The sequence below is a fragment of the Trichosurus vulpecula genome, chromosome 9 (genome assembly GCF_011100635.1).
Source record: "Trichosurus vulpecula isolate mTriVul1 chromosome 9, mTriVul1.pri, whole genome shotgun sequence".
NCBI classification, from domain to species: domain Eukaryota; kingdom Metazoa; phylum Chordata; class Mammalia; order Diprotodontia; family Phalangeridae; genus Trichosurus; species Trichosurus vulpecula.
In genome coordinates, this window is record NC_050581.1 from 179426052 (window position 1) to 179441026 (window position 14975).

The 14975-nt window shown below is 40.7% G+C and overlaps 1 protein-coding gene across 1 annotated transcript in view; it reads right to left on the reverse strand.

Moving 5' to 3' along the window:
* SYNPR (synaptoporin) overlaps positions 1-14975 on the reverse strand; it is a gene marked incomplete at its 5' end in the record, with an annotated part of 143481 nt that overhangs the window by 61815 nt on the left and 66691 nt on the right. The window contains one exon of the mRNA XM_036739671.1: positions 7408-7606. Within this exon, the coding sequence (XP_036595566.1) occupies positions 7408-7606 (199 nt within the window). The remainder of the gene's footprint in view (positions 1-7407; positions 7607-14975) is intronic.

A 14975-nucleotide genomic window follows, 5' to 3' on the forward strand; every position in this document is an offset into this window, starting at 1 on the left:
CTTTTTCTTTGTACTATCTCGTTTGGCAATCTCATTAAACCCCATGGGTTCAAATAGAACCACTGTGCAGATTATCCCCAGGTCTATATATCCAGCACTAGTCTAATTTCTGAGCTGTATTCCTGTATCATCAGCTGCTTCTTGGACATTTCAAACTAGATGTCCCATATACATCAAACTCAATATGTCAAAAACAGAATTCATCATTTTCCCCCAAACCTTTCTCTCTTCCCAACTTCCATGTTATTTTCTAGGGAATCACTATTCTTCCATTTGACTCCTACTTCTCACTCACTCCACATATCCAATCCATCGTCATATCTTGTCATTTCTACTTTTACATCTCTCATATGTTTATGCTTTACCCCACTCATACAGCCACAACTATAATTCATGCCCTGATCACTTCTCACAAAGATCCTTGCAATAGATCTCAACTAGTCTTCCTGTCTCAAGTTTTTCCCTACTCCAATCCATTACCCACCATCTGCCAAGGTGATTTTTCTGAAACATACATCAGACGCTCTCCTCAATGAGCTCCACGGCTGCTTATTGAACCCAGGATCAAACACTGATTAAGCTCCTACTTCACACAAACACACTAGTAGCCCTAAAAATGACTTAATTTTTAAATCTAAATGTTCCATCTGCTGTTTGTTCCATTTTCTTCTTTGACTGCCTTGATGGACCAAAGGTGAACTTAAAATTTAGACCAAGCTGGTCTCTTGTCACCTTAGAAGGTAATACGAGCTTGTGAGTCTGAGGTCTGACTTCATTTCCACAAGGAGAGAACGCTATCTTGCTTTCTTCTTCCTTCCTTCTTTCCTCTCTCACTCCCTCCATCTTCCTCCCTCTTCTTTTTTGATTTACACATTTTGTTTTATATCAGATATGTCTGGAAGTTTCTCTCTCTCTCTCTCTCTCTCTCTCTCTCTCTCTCTCTCTCTCTCTCTCTCTTGCTCTCCCTCTTGCTCCCCCAAAATTGAACTGTTCCTTATAATCAAGAAAACAAGTTAAGCAAATTTACTGTGGTCAAATATATAAAACATTTGGCTCTAGTAGCCTTCCATCTCTGTTTAAAGGAAGGAAGTCTGCTTTATTATTAGTTCTCTGAAACCATTATTGTGTTTTTAACTGCTCAGAGTCTGACTTACTTTTAGTCGTATATTCACTTACATTATGGTAGTCAGGCATATGGTTTTTTTCAGTATTTCATGCTATATCTACTGTCTTCTTTTACAGGTTGTTCATATTTCTTTTTTTAAATTTTATAGTATTCTATCCCCATCCATATTTTCATATTTGTAGGTGCTGTTTATTTTCCTAGAGCTTGGAGGAGGAAGGAGCTTACTGTTAATATCTGGGAGACAAATTAATATAGCAGGGAATTTGTTCTCTTACTTTTAGCAGGCTTCAAAACTTGCTCAGGGCACCATAAATAAAGAGAATAAAACCTCATTACCTAATATTTACTGAGAGGGGAAAGTTTGGATAATATACAGCTTTTGAAGACTGGCATTAAAAATACATGGCAAAACTATCTTTAATGGATCTGTGATCTTATTAATGTGCTGCCTATAGGCTGGCCATCATGCTCATCTCTCCCTACCACAATATTAACCTTTCTTTACTTTCCTCCCAGGATCTGATAGATGAGTTTTCATTTTATCTTTCCTAAAACTAGGCCTCCACGCCACTTCCTGGTCATTTCAACATCATGTTGTAGTGTCTGACTACCCTTTATGTGCTGTCTTCCTCCATTAGAATGTGAGCACCTTGAAGGAAGGGACTGTCTTGCTTGTATTTTTGTTATCAGCTTAGCATAGTGCCTAGCACATACTAACTACTTAATAAGCTTTCTCTCTCTCTCTCTCTCTCTCTCTCTGTCTCTCTCTCTCTCTCTCTCTGTCTCTCTCTCTCTCTGTCTCTCTCTCTCTCTCTGTCTCTCTCTCTCTCTCTGTCTCTCTCTCTCCCTGGATCTTCCCATCCATGCATCCATCCACCCATCTGTGGCCAGAATGGCCTTTGTTTTCTTTGAGTGACTCAGCTTACCTCATTGAGCCTCACTGGGTGCTGGGGCTTCTCTTCTGGGGCAGGAAGCCCAGAAACCATGCCAAGAAGAAGAGAACTTCCTGATGAGTCATGGGGGCTGGCTGAGGGGAGGTGTTAACTCCAGAGCCATGCCCTATTGGGTGTTAACCTAGTCTACACTAGGGGGAGGGGACAACTCAAGAACCAATCGGCCCTGGTCATTCAGGCGGCGCTTGATGATGTCAAAAACTCTGTAAGAGGGGAGAGGACAGCTTGAAGAGCTCTTTCCTTTTCCGGTTGGTGCGGGAACAGCGGCAAGCATGACTCTGGGCCAGTCCTTGCTCTTGGGGCGAGCCCAGATATTGGTAACTATGAATTGTATTGGGTCTGTCTGTTGATATTTGTAATTTGTTTGTATTTAGTTCTGAAGTTCGGGGTGCTGGTTTTTTCCCCTGAAGTAAGTGAATGAATTGTATTGGGTCTGTCTGTTGATATTTGTAATTTGTTTGTATTTTGGTTTTGAGGTTTGGAGGGCTGGTTCATTTCCCCTGAACTAAATGAATGTTCTGAACCTCAGGGTGCTGGCTTTTTCCCCCAAAGTATGTGAATGAACCTGTATTTGGTATGTCTCTTGATGCTTGTCTCTTTGCTCCCCGGAACTAACTGAATGCTAACTGAATGCTGGTGTTTTCCCCCTGAACTAAATGAATGTTGTCTGTATGCTAACTGAATGCTGGATTAAAGTAAGCTGGTCAACCCCTTCACCATGCTTTCCTTGTTTAAGCAGATAAAAAGAACCTGTGCTTTCCTGGCGTCCCAGCAACCTCCTGGGTGCTGGCTGTGGGGGGGATCTTACACCCACACAGAAGCTGCTAGCCGGATTGTTAAAACACCATCCATTCATCCATCCTGATCCACTGATCCTACCCATCCAGTGTAATTTCTTCTATGTCTGCTTGTAAAATTGTCACCAGTCATATCCACCCAATGTGTCAGTGGCTTTCCTTGTGCTCTCTTGACATTGTAAACATAAGAATAGAATGTGTGGGTTAGCAAAAGAAAACAAAAGAACAAAATATTGACCAATAATTGTCCTTTGGGAACATGGTTTAATGAACAGATAAGAAATGTTGAAAATTAGCATAATAATTGTTTGTAAGTGAATGAGTCTTCCAAAGTACCTAAAATTTGGGGTCACAAGAAGGGCAGTGGAGAGGCATATGATGTGCATAAGTATAACATTACCAACTTGATTATTCAAGAGAGGTGAGGTAAAGCAGTGTGGTCAAACTCAAATAGAAAGTGGGCCACTAACCCATGCATAAGGATCCCTGTGAGCCACATAGCAACTTAGAAAATGATATATTGATATTATCTATGTTCTATTGTATTTTTATTTATTTTGTTAAATATTTCCCAGTTACATTTTGATATGGCTTGGGTTGCACTCAAGAATGCTATCTGCTTGCCTGTGGGTTGTGTGTTTGACACCTCCAAGATAAAGGACCTCATTTGAGACATGTATAACTGGAAAGAAATTGGCCAGGCAAATGATAAGCAATGACAATCGATACAGAGTAGATTGAGATTGGACCTGCCATTGCAATGGTATGGGGAACTCCTCAGTGAGTAAAATCCTTCTACCAGTGCAGGTTGGCACCTTCTTGGCAACCAATCCTCTCAGATAGTTACTTAAAACACTGTAGGGAGGAAAGTGTAAGTGACTTGCCTACGGTTACCTAGTATGTGTTAGAGGGAAGACTTGAACCCTAGTCTTCCTGGATTCAAGTTCAGCTCTCCATCGACTATGCTACATTACCTCAAGCCCTTGTAATTGCCCTTGTAATCCATCAGTACCCATACAACATCAAGAGGAATAAAAGATATGTTCGATTGGTGCCTTTGTGGAGGCCCTGTTGGAAGATATGGACCAGGCACCCAAGATGAGAAAACATGATGGGCTGTGAGATGGAACTTTGTAGAGAGTACCCACAACAATTCCATCAATAGTCCATTGAGGAATCCAAGGAAGTACTGATACATACTTCCTTGAGGTCTTATTTATACTTTTTACCTATAACAGTGATAAACTGTGTGCATCCCGGTTTCAGCATCAATCATAAAAACTTATTTTGGGGAATGTGAAATAAGGAGACTTTCCTATAAATTTTGAATATGCCACCTGGTCTTCTAGCTAACCAGTCCTCCACCTCTTCAGACCTTCTTACTCTGAAGACTCTGATGCAACATAAAATTTACTACCAGGTGTTAAGTAATCGTGATGCAGTATTTTATACAGTAAATGTTTCATTGAGATATTTTTCTTTCTCCATTTATTGCTAGAATCATGAGGCTGGTTTTCAGGCCTCTACTATGGAGTGAAATCAGATCTACCTGGTGCATCACATTGCTCAGGATTTCATTATACTCTTTGCAATGTGAGAGAGTATTTACACTAAGATGAAATGACTTACAGGCACAAAACTATTTCATCTATATGGAATAGATTTCTACTTCATAAAAATACCATTTCCTTGGTTGGATAATTGTTATCAGTAAACTAAGCATATCTAATTCTGTTCTCACCTTTGTTGCTCAGTAGTTTTAGTCACGTCTGACTCTTTATGACCCCAACTGGGGTTCTCTTGGCAAAGATACTGGTTTGCCATTTCCTTCTCTGGCTCATTTTACAAATGAGGAAACTGAGGCAAAGAGGGTTATGTGACGTGCTCAGGGTCACACAGCTAGTAAGTGTCTGAAGCCACATTTGAACTCAGGAAGATGAGTCCTCCAGACTTCAGGTCCAGTACTCTATCCACTGTGCCACCTAGTTGCCCCTTTGGTCTCACCTAATTAAATCTCGTAGACCTGATAGAAATATAAGAGGATATGTGTGTATGTGTGTGTGTGTGTGTGTGTGTGTCTATATATAGGGCTCATATTTGTACATCTGCTTATTTGTGTACTTATCCGCAAATATTTGGATTGACCTGGTTTGGGAGAATCATTGAAATGTATTAGAATTATTGTCTATGATTTGAGATCAGCAGAACAAAAAAAAAGTTTCCATCCCCAGAGAATAGCATTTTGCTGCCTTATTCTGCTTTTCAATATAACAGTAATACCAGTACTAACAACAATGATAGCTAGCATTTACATGGCACCTTAAGGTTGGCAAACCCTTTTACAAATATCATCTCATTTGATTGTCGCAATAACCTCAGGATGTAGGTGCTATTATCATTTTCTTTTCCAAATGAGAAAAACGAGCCAGTCAGAGGCTAAGTGACTTGCCCAAGGTCACACAGCTGGTAAGTGTCTGAGACCAGATTTGAATTCAATTCATTTTTTCCTAACTCTAAATTCAGTGCTCTAGCCACTGTGCAATCTGGCTTCCCCTTGGGTTTTTTGTAGAACTTTGGATTACTATACTGAAGTAGCAATTTAGATTTGAAGATCTTTCCCACTCATTAATAGCCCATGTGACCAGCTTGCAAGCCTAAATCATGTGTGGTAGGAGGAGCTTCCTGAGAGGAAAAGGAAATTCTGTCACCAGAAATGAAGAGAGAGGGAGAGAGAGAGAGAGAGAGAGAGAGAGAGAGAGAGAGAGAGAGAGAGAGAAGAAAGAGTGAGCAGTTATGGCTGCTAATGATCATTGTGACTGTTAGAGCTGAGGTAATGAGAGTCGACCTCTGATAGCTGAACACACTGTGACCACCTACTGTGAGTCTGTTTTGGGGGAGACCCCAGCAGGGGGTCAGAGAGGTTTTGGGATGCAGAGGCTCCAAGTTGTGATATTGTGTATAGGATGTTTTCCTGCTCTGATAGATTACGTAAATGGATTGTGGGATCTGGTTCTCTGGTGTCTGAATAAATGGTTTACTCCTTCTGCCTTCTATGTGGAGAATCTCATATACTTTGCAATACAGAACTACACAGGCATTTTGACAATTATCATCTACATTGTTATTATTGCCTTACTGATACATATACATTGAAATTTGGACTTCACTCTGTGCTAAATGCTAGGGTTACTTTGAAAGCAAACTGTCTCTGTGCTCGAGGAGCATACAGTCTAATGGGGTGAGATGACTTGCAAATAGCTCTGTGCTAATAAGACATAGACATGATCAATTGGAGATAATCTTGCAGGGATGCCATTAAGAGAGATTGGGAGAGACTTCTTGCATGAGATGGGATTTTACCTGGGACTTGGAGGAAGTCTGGAACCAGAAGATGGAGATAAGGAAGGAGAACATTTCGGGCATTGGTGACAGTCAGTAAAAAACTATATGGAGTCAAGAGATGGGGTGTATCACACAAGCAATATAGGTGGTACAGAGGACAGAGTACCGGGCCTGGAGTCAGGAAGACCTGAATTTCAATCTGGCCTCAGATACTTACTAGCTGTGTGACCTTGATCAAGTCACTTAACCTTGTTTGCCTCACTTTCTTCATCTGTAAAATGAGCTGGAGAAGGAAATGGCAAACACCATAATATCTCTGCCAAGAAAACCTCCCCAAAAGGAGTCATAAAGAGTTGGACACAACTGAAAAATGACTAAACAACAAGAAAAAAATAATATGGAAATAGGTATTCTTCATCCACTTTGTTTTTCTGATATACATAATTGGGCAGACTCCTTTAAGATATTATAGATCTCATTTTGGAGGATCTGCAATGTCATCTGAAAATAGAAGCATCTGGGAGATTCTTCAGTCTATAGGAAATCTTTCATTCAAACTCTGCTCTGAATGAACATCCTCCAGGGACAGTTCCCAAAATTGTTATTAAAGTTGGTCGGAAAGATATATAGACCAGCCAGGAAGTGGGATTGGTTGTGTGGAGAGAATGATAATTCACAGACAGTCAGTGGTCTCCATTATTATCTATATAATATAAAAACAAAACAAAACAAAACAAAACTAGGAGAAGACCTATAGTACATTGTATGGCCCCTTTGCAGAGGATTTTATTGGTGACTATGGTAAAGGGTTATATAGGCTGAGAGGATATAGACGGATAACAAAATGCATTGTTGAAGGGAGCACCCAATCAGATGTTATCAGATATCCATGGAAGTAGTGAAGAAGTAGGTATTTTTCTTTTCAGTGTCAGACAAAGAATGGATGTTTGTGTTATTCCTCCTTCCCCACCCCAGTGGTAGAACTTCCAAAAGTACCTGCCCCAAAATAAGATCCTATAAGTCATCTTCAATCTGAATAGTTCTCTGGAGAGCCTGTTCTATACTAAAGAAATAATTCATTTCAAACTATGACAAGCTACTTTCCATCTGAACTGTTTGTCAAAAAACCTTGACTAATCACAAAATATTGTGCTTAGGAAAAGGAAAGAGTAGATTTAAAAGCACTTACAATGAGTGGGCCTCTGTTGTTTTCACGATACTTGTTCTGGAAGAAAATGTAAACGACAGTGGCAGCCAGTGAATAGAGAAAGGCAAACACCGCAATGGTGACGAAGAATTCTGCTGATGATGAGAAGTCGCCTATCAAGGCGAGCTTCTCTCGCCGTTTTCCTTCACAGGTGGGCACCTCGAAAGTCACCTGATGCAACCTGAAAGAAGGTATTTAAGGAGAGAAGGTCAATAGCACTGTCAATAAAGAAACAGATTGTGTCCACCAGTTCTCAATTCAAAACAAGATGGAGATCATGCAGACTTGGATGCTAGGCATGACCGCCTCTATGAAATAATATATTACAAAGGGGGAACTATCCAATCCTGTAGCATTTTCCTCAACAAGCCTCAGTCATAGCCAGTCATCATTCAGAGAGCTGAGCATCAGAAATTCCTGTTGATGACCAAATTAGATTCTTTTTCTGGTTGTTCAGTAACTGAAGAACAGCCCCGAAATTTAACAGTGCTTGAAACATAGCAAGCACTTTATAAATGCTTTTTTCCCTCATTGAATCCTCTTTCCTGCTTATTTAATAATTAATATAAATTTAAATATTTAAGTGCCATGTGATCATTGACTTTAATTAAACAAATATTTAAACGATGTCTTCTGTGTTCCAGGAATTGCGTTAGGTGCTAAGGACACAAAAGTAAAATTAGTCTCGGCCCTCAAAAAGCTTATATTCTATTGGTGTATACAATATATTCACCTATTAAGTCAATATAAAATTTATACAAAGTGGTTGCAAGCAGTGGTAGGAGGTAGGTGGAAAGGACTAGGGGTTGGGCTATTTCATTTTTGTCTTTGTATGCCCAGTGCCTCGCACATAGTATGCACTTAAATTCTTGTTAAGTTGAATTGAACCCTGAAAGGACTCCTTTAAGAGACAGCACATGAACTGGGCCTTGAAGTAAGTGAGGGATTACAAAAAGGAAAGGTGAGAAGGAAGTGTGTTCCAGTAATGGAGGGGAGGGGAAGACAGATTCTACACAGTCATGGGGGTGGGAGGTGGAATATTGGGCATAAGGAAAGATGAGTTGTCTTTTGGCCAAAAGGGAGATGAGTGAGGGAAATGTCTCCATGATGAAGTATAATTTAATACATCACTCCATTTTTCCCTGTGAAGAAATGAAGTTACTTCCTGAGCATAAGCCACTTAAAACTGGGCATCCATGAGACCAGTGCCAGCCAGCCAACAGAGCCCAGTTTGGTAAGCTATCTATTGTAAGGTACTCATGGTACAAAAAGGCTTTGGGCATCTTCCTATTTCCCAAACTTTCTCTACCCCCACCCCCAGTGCTTATGTGCCAGTCAGCTTTGGATTCATTTGAAAAGACACGTTGTCCATGGTCCCAGTTCCCCAATTAGGCAAGTCCCTCATGTGCTAGCATCCTGACAGCTGTGCCCATCCAAATTCAAATAAAATGCAATGTGTAGGCTCAGGCAATCATTTTAATACTTGGCAATGTATACATAGCTATCCAGGATAGATCAGAACCCTGAACCACTTTGGTTTCAAAAGCAATTTTTTTTGGCTTGACTTATGCAGATAATTGTCTCAGTTGTCTATTTGACTTAGCCTGTGGGTGCATAGTCTTAGTCATAGGTAGAGAAGTGCCTTTCTTTCGACACATTGAGTGGGGGGCAATTTCAACCCCATTCATGAAAATCAGAGGAAGAGTCACAATTTTATCCCCATGGCCCTCAATGGACATAATTTAGAAACCAGATTAACATATTTCTCAATAGTACAGCTGGTCTGCAGGAACTGTTAAAACAGAAATAGATCTCCCATCATAGGCCATGCCAATCGCCTTGACACAGATGGTTGGTATAGCCTTCCTTGTCCATAGCTTCAGTGCAGTTGTCTTTGTTTATTTAGGATGTGGACCATCCCACCTGTCATCAGCAGGGCAGCAAGTTCTGACCTGGGAGGGAGGGACCCTAGAGATCATCTAAACCCTCCATGTTCTAGAGAAGGAAGTAGAAGCCTCCAGCAGTGAAGTGACTTTTTCAAGGCCGGAAGCTAGTGAGAGATCTAGGAGCCTAACTTGACCACTGGACTTCCAGTTTGGTGCTCACACACACACACACACACACACACACACACTACCTATATCGGAGTCATAGGACATAGGGCCAGGGCCAGGAATCAAAGGCTTAGGGCTGGAGGGACTTTAGAGATCACTAGGTCCAAAATCCCCATTTTACAGATGAGAAAACTGAGACCTACCCAGAAAGAGAAAGTGACTTGTATAAAAGTTGTGCAGATAAATAATACTAGGGCAAGGATTTGGACCAAGGGCTATTGACTCCAAATCTAACACCCTTTTCATTGTCCCATGCTACCTCCTGGTATACAAACTAATTTATAAGGTGCTGTGATATAGACTTCAGGATGAGTGTGCTGCCCACGTGTCAGGCATTTTGATCATGTAATGGGCAAAATCTGCTTTTGAAATATTTGTATATTGTTGATAGAGAGAGAAAAAAATACCCTAATTATTCCTTTTATGCATTCATTGTAGACGTAGGCTTTCCTTCTATGTTGTTAACTGCTGGGGTTGGTTTGCAAAAAATGTGATTGCACTAATCAGTGTGAGGCAGAGAGATCCCCAAATTAGCTGTTGTGTTAATTAATATTGAGTTAAGGAGCACAACACTTAGCCCACCTGTCACACCCAGGCAGGATGTGCCGTTTAGAGAGAAACAGGAGGGGAGATCTCAAAAAAAATGCAATTTGAGTTAGTCCCAACTCCCCAGGATAAAGAAGCATGAAATACTAGACAAGACTGTATTGAGGAAAATTTGGCTGAAAGGGTATGTGTGCGTAGGACACTTCTCAGAGGACAGTTCTGTGACAAATGTAACTTGTCGGTAACTACAAGAGGTCGTAACTCATCTGAATACCAGCATCCCATCCTTAAATTCCATGGGGTTGGTAGAAAAGTGGGACCCTAGGTAGCTGTGGATATAGGATGCTTGAATGATTGCTAGGGGCAGTTACATGCTGGGCCTCTGGAAGACGATGAGACAAGGTTCGTTGAAGGTAGTTACCACAGAGAGGAAGAATCTCCCCTCCTTCCCTCTCTTCATACACATATTGGATGTTGGCATCCTGGGGCAAAAGCCCATTGGCTCTGGTCTAAGAAATGTCTGGTTAATTTATCTTTTAAAAGAAAAGGTGCATTCCAAGCATATACAGGTCAGGGGGGATAGCATTTAACTATTATTGCTATCCTGGGGGTTGAAATTCTAAAACTGGCATTTATCCAAAGCATAAAACAGAATTATTGTGTTTTAGACGAGCAAGAGGCCGCCAAGGTTACCTGCTCTAAACTCTCTGTGGATTTGAGGAAACTGAAGTGCAGAGAGAGGAAACAACTCAATTCGACAATTTAAAATACTTAGTAAACACTCCCGTAAATGCTGGGGATACTAAGACTATTAAAGGGACCGAGGATGTTTAGCCGGGAGAAGAGAGGACTTTCTGTGTGTGTCATGGATCCCATTAACACTCTGCTGAAGCCTATGAACTCCTCAGCATCATGGCCTTAAATGCACAAAATAAAATACGTGAGATTCCAAAGGAAAGCAATTAGAGTAAAATGCAGTTAGCAAAAATGTAAAACAAGCAAACAAGTAAAAACAAGATGGTGGACCCCACGTTAAGAACTTCTGGCTTAGAGAAGGATATCAGTGCTCTTTTCAAGTACTAGAAAAAAATGGAATATGAGAGAGAGATTGGACTTATTCTGCATGCCCCCAGAGGGTGGAAGCAAGGGCAGTTTGTGGAAGATGCAAAGAAGAAAAATTAGCTTTGAGGTAAGAAAAAAACCTAGAGTTATTCACAAATGAAACGGACTGCCTCCAGGATGAATGATTTTCCCTTCCCTTGAGGTTTTCGAGCAAGGATGGAGCACCCATTTGCGAGGTACAATGTAGAGGGGATTCTTGCTCAGGTATGGGATGGATGAGTTGGGTTATGAGGTCCTTCCCTGCTCTGACATTCTGAGACAAAAGTGAAACAGTCTTTGCCCACTGGGAGCTTACATTCTGCCGAAGCCTCGGGCTCCACCTCTAACCCTAAATTCATGCTGAAGGGATTTGCCCAAAGACCCGCAGCTAATTACTGAAAGAATAAGGACCAGAACCAAGACCTCTTGACCTTCAGTCCAATACTCTCACTACTATACGGTCTGTCTGTCTTTAGAAACAAATGAAACCCCTCCCCCTGGGGCCAGTTTTATAGTCAGCTTGTACTTGGCAGTTCTAGACTTTGGAAGCAAGGACTGCTCATTTAAAACAAACAAGGAAAAAACATACTCTTCAGAGGGATCCTGCCTGCCAGTATGCAAATGGAAACTTGGAAACAATCTAGACTAGCATCCAACAATCTTCCTCTGAGGGAAAGGTGAGAAGCAGTTGCTGAGGCTGCAGAAGTGACCCTATCCGATAGGCTGATTTGGAATGGCCAATTGGAAGCTTGACTAGATTGAAACAACTGGAGTGGAATGGAACCTTGCTGCTTTCCTATCAGTTAGTCAGCAGAAAGCAGTTAGCCTTGGGCTCAAAAAGCAAGGCTGATGTTAACTAGTTGTGTGACTTTGGGGAAATCGCTGAATCTCTCTGGGCCTCAGGTGGTCATCTATAAAATGAGAGGGTTGGATGTGGCATTGTCCAAGGTACCTTCCAGCTCTGAGCCTATACTTCTATGTCCATTTCTGATACGATCAAGTAACCCAGCATTGCTTAAAAATGCTTTCTGTTTGCAGCTGATGGAACAGACCCTCCACTTTGTCTTTATATCCCAAGTAGTCTATCAGAATGCCTTGGTAGATAGTAGGCTTACTGAAATAAAATCATTAGATGTCCCTGATTTTATAATTTAGTAGATCTTTAAATCATTTTGTTGCTTTGTTCTTGTTTTTTCTCAAATAAATACTTTATGATAGATTGCTATTGTGAATAAATTAAGGGGACCATGACATTTTGAAATGGACTTAGATGTTGTGAGTTTAAATCTTTGCAAAAAGTGCATGGAATTCATAAACAGATGCTTAGGTTTTTTTTTTTTTCATGTTTGCCCCCAATTCAATTCAATTTAATTCAATTCAAGTTCAAAGAGTTGTAGCCAGGCATGTGTGAAAGGATCATTATCATTGGCTCTTCCTAATGATCACCCTAGGGTGTGGCAGCTCACATTTTATTCACGCTTGTGTTTTGTTTAAACACCAAATACTCCTAAGAAGAGAAACCAGAGTCAACTTGGGAGTCTGGAAGACCTGGGTTTCAAGTTCTGTCGCTAAGACATAATGACTGTTATCTAGGTCAAGTTATTTAATTTCTCAGTGGCCCAGGCAACTTGTTAAACTGTAAATTGCAGAGAAGATCTGCACCGCTAGAGGGAATTTCCTTGTTGGGACTTTCCTATAACAGTGAAGTCACAAGTCAGGTCTAAAATGAAGAGTTTAAAAAATGGATAAAGCATTGGGGATACAAAGAAAATCCAAGGTCCCTGCCCTCAAGGTACTTAGGGTGTATTCCAAAGTAGAGGGAAAAATAAACCCAAATGAATCATTTATTAAAAGTTCAATCAAGAAATCGATATAAAATCAGATACCACACAAAGGGAAAATGGAATTACATTTTTAGTGCCTAGTACAGCGTATACTACCTGGAAGGTATGTAATAAAGACTAGTTAATTGATTGATTTGAATAGACTTACACTACTCCTCCAGAGAAAGAATTCCCCCAATAGACACAATAAAGACAAGAAAGAGGTCATTAACAGAATATTCAAGAAAATGAAAAAAAATTCTGGGCTGAGGCACCGTATTCTTATGTAGTATGGGAGGTTTGTTAAAAAGAAGTCACACCGGCATGTTGCAAAAGGCAGCCCCACTGGACAAGGCACACATAGAAGTAATTATCAGGGTGATAGAAACAGGGTTTTCATTGACTCCTGGACAGAAGGATGTTGTTGTGTTAAGGTAGAGATCAAGAGGACCATTGGCTTTGAACTGTGTTAAGGATGCTTGCCCTTTACTAGTTGGCTCATTTTAGAGTTTTCATTTACATTGGAACTGCTTATCTTCTTATTCTCCTCTTTCCTTTCTTATTAGACTATAAGGTCAAATAAATACACTTTATTTTTTATGTCAAGCTTTCTGATTGTTTCTTGAATTTATGTATTCAAGTCTATAATATTCATTCCATTGCACAAAAGCTAAGGGCTTTCCCCTCCCACTGCCCTCCCACCCCCCACCTCAATCCTATTCCCCATCAAAAGTGACTGTTCATTGATGAGGCTCTGGGGGAGCAGAAAAGTCCCAAGAGTGGGTGTCAGAACTATGAAGGTCATGAGACTGTGACAGACTGGACTGACAGAGTTGGGGAGATGCTGGGTCAATAGGAATGACCAAAGCAGGTCATGAGTCTAGGTCAGGTCAAAGACACATGAGCAAATAAATAGGACCAGATGCTGACACAAGGAGCCAGACTTCTATCATTACAAAAAATGCCCCACAAACTTCACTTGATCCTCAATTCCTTTAAATCAGTTAATCAATTAACCAGTGTTTATTAAGTGGATAGTGTGTGCCAGGAACTGGGTTAGGTGCTAGGGTTTCACATACAAAGAATGAAACAGTCTCTTGAGGAGTTTACTTTCTATTGGGAGAGAACATGCTTTCTATAGGTACAGAACATGCACAAAATAAAAGTTGCTTGTTTGGAAGGACCCCAGAAGTTGAGACATCATGAAAGGCTTCATGTAGAAGACAACTGCATGTACTTGAGCTTAGTCTTGAAGGAAAGGAGGGATTCTGTGGGAGGAAGGTAAGGAAGAAACTTTCCCGGCTTTAGAGACAGAACAAAGCCAGCAAGATGGGAGTGTCCTGAGTGAAGAGTAATGTAAAAATGAAAAGAAATCAAACTGGACAGGATGAGAATATCAGAGAAGCCCAAAAGATTTCACTTGTTTTCATAAGGGGAAACAGAGTCGGTTCATTCTGAACACTGCTCCAATTCTACATGGCACTGTTTCATATTTTTGTAGGTTTAAAATTAGAAGGCCAGTTGGCTTACTTATGCCAGTTTTTTGTTTGTTTTGTAGGAAATATGTCTAGGATTTGGAAGTCTGGGAGGTAAAGGAGATATTGATGGGATGTGCCTAGGTATGTAAGTGAAAACGGGTAGCTCTTCTGTACTCAGAGAAATTTGAGGGAAAAAATAGTAAAACATGTAAAAAACACTGCGATACTCGTTTTGTCAGCAGGAAGAACTCATGGTGTGGAGGCTCACCCTATGACTGCAACTCATATTATGACTTACTAGATGGGATCATTGATTTAAAACTGTAAGGCACTTAGAGGCCCTCTAGCTCAACCTCCTAATTTTACAGATAGGGAAATGGAGGCCCAGAGAGGTGCCCCAATTCACATAGGTAGTAAATGACAGAGCCAGGATGTGAAACCACAATTCCTGATAATAAGCACAGTTCTCTTTACATAGGGCAAATCCT